This window comes from Dinoponera quadriceps, unplaced genomic scaffold (assembly GCF_001313825.1).
Source record: "Dinoponera quadriceps isolate SergipeBrazil2010 unplaced genomic scaffold, ASM131382v1 scaffold1695, whole genome shotgun sequence".
Taxonomy (NCBI): domain Eukaryota; kingdom Metazoa; phylum Arthropoda; class Insecta; order Hymenoptera; family Formicidae; genus Dinoponera; species Dinoponera quadriceps.
The window spans coordinates 1-868 of NW_014555749.1; the positions used below are offsets into that span (position 1 = coordinate 1).

The window sequence follows — 868 nt, forward strand, 5'->3', positions numbered from 1 at the left end:
AATCGAGTATACCTGGGAACTGAAGCGAATAATAATCGAATGTTTACAGTTATTATAAATTGTAAAATTCTTATATTAAAATGTCGGCAATTGAAATTGTATATTTATTTAATTATAATCTTAGAGTTTATATGCACGTTATATTTGAAAGAATGAAAATTCAGCGATTCTATTTAGCGCCTTAATGTTGGCACTTACTATAAAAGCTAACTTCACTTCGCTCGATCATAACGCTACCTACATTTAAGCGCGAAATATGCCGACCTGAGTTTTACCACGAACACAAACCGTAATAATTAGTTCTTACAAAATTAAAATTTAATATATCTAGCAGAAATATAATGATATTTTTGTTATTACTCACAGGCTGTTGATTGATGGGATAGTAGAATGCTTATTGTGCTTATTGTAGTTGTTGGGATGTGGCATCGCTTTGAAAAGATTGTAAAACAGTGAACAACTTATCAAAGCTTGTAAGATACTATTGATGTAACAGTAATTGTTGCGGTTTGTTAAACCTCTTGGTATCAAACTGACGGTCTGCATGTTCATCTGATATTGTAGTAGAAATTCTGGAAAGAGTTTTCAAGATATTAAGTTTGTATCAATAAACATTGTTGAAAAACATTTCTTTTATAAGAACACTGGATACTCTTCTACACTTACCTCCCATTCTAAATAAGTTAGGATCATCATAAAAACCTTCCAATTCACCATTTTGTAGAGCCTTGCAATCAAGTGAATTGTTGGATAAAGCATTTTGATGCGTTGATACGGGATCAATGACTGTCGTTTCCTTTTCAGTCTCTTTTAATATACCATTCTGTACTGGAATTGCATTGTGTACTGTTGTCTGGGGTAAGGAAGA

The 868-nt window shown here is 32.1% G+C and overlaps 1 protein-coding gene across 1 annotated transcript; it reads right to left on the minus strand.

Annotated features, from left to right (window-relative positions):
• Positions 1 to 20: 20 nt before the first annotated feature.
• Positions 21 to 857, minus strand: LOC106745315 (ubiquitin carboxyl-terminal hydrolase 10-A-like). The gene is made up of 2 exons (XM_014620816.1): positions 667 to 857; positions 21 to 572 (listed from the first exon to the last, which is right to left on the minus strand). The coding sequence occupies exons 1-2, from the start codon at positions 671 to 673 to the stop codon at positions 361 to 363; spliced, it is 219 nt and encodes a 72-aa protein (XP_014476302.1). The 5' UTR covers positions 674 to 857; the 3' UTR covers positions 21 to 360.
• Positions 858 to 868: the final 11 nt, after the last annotated feature.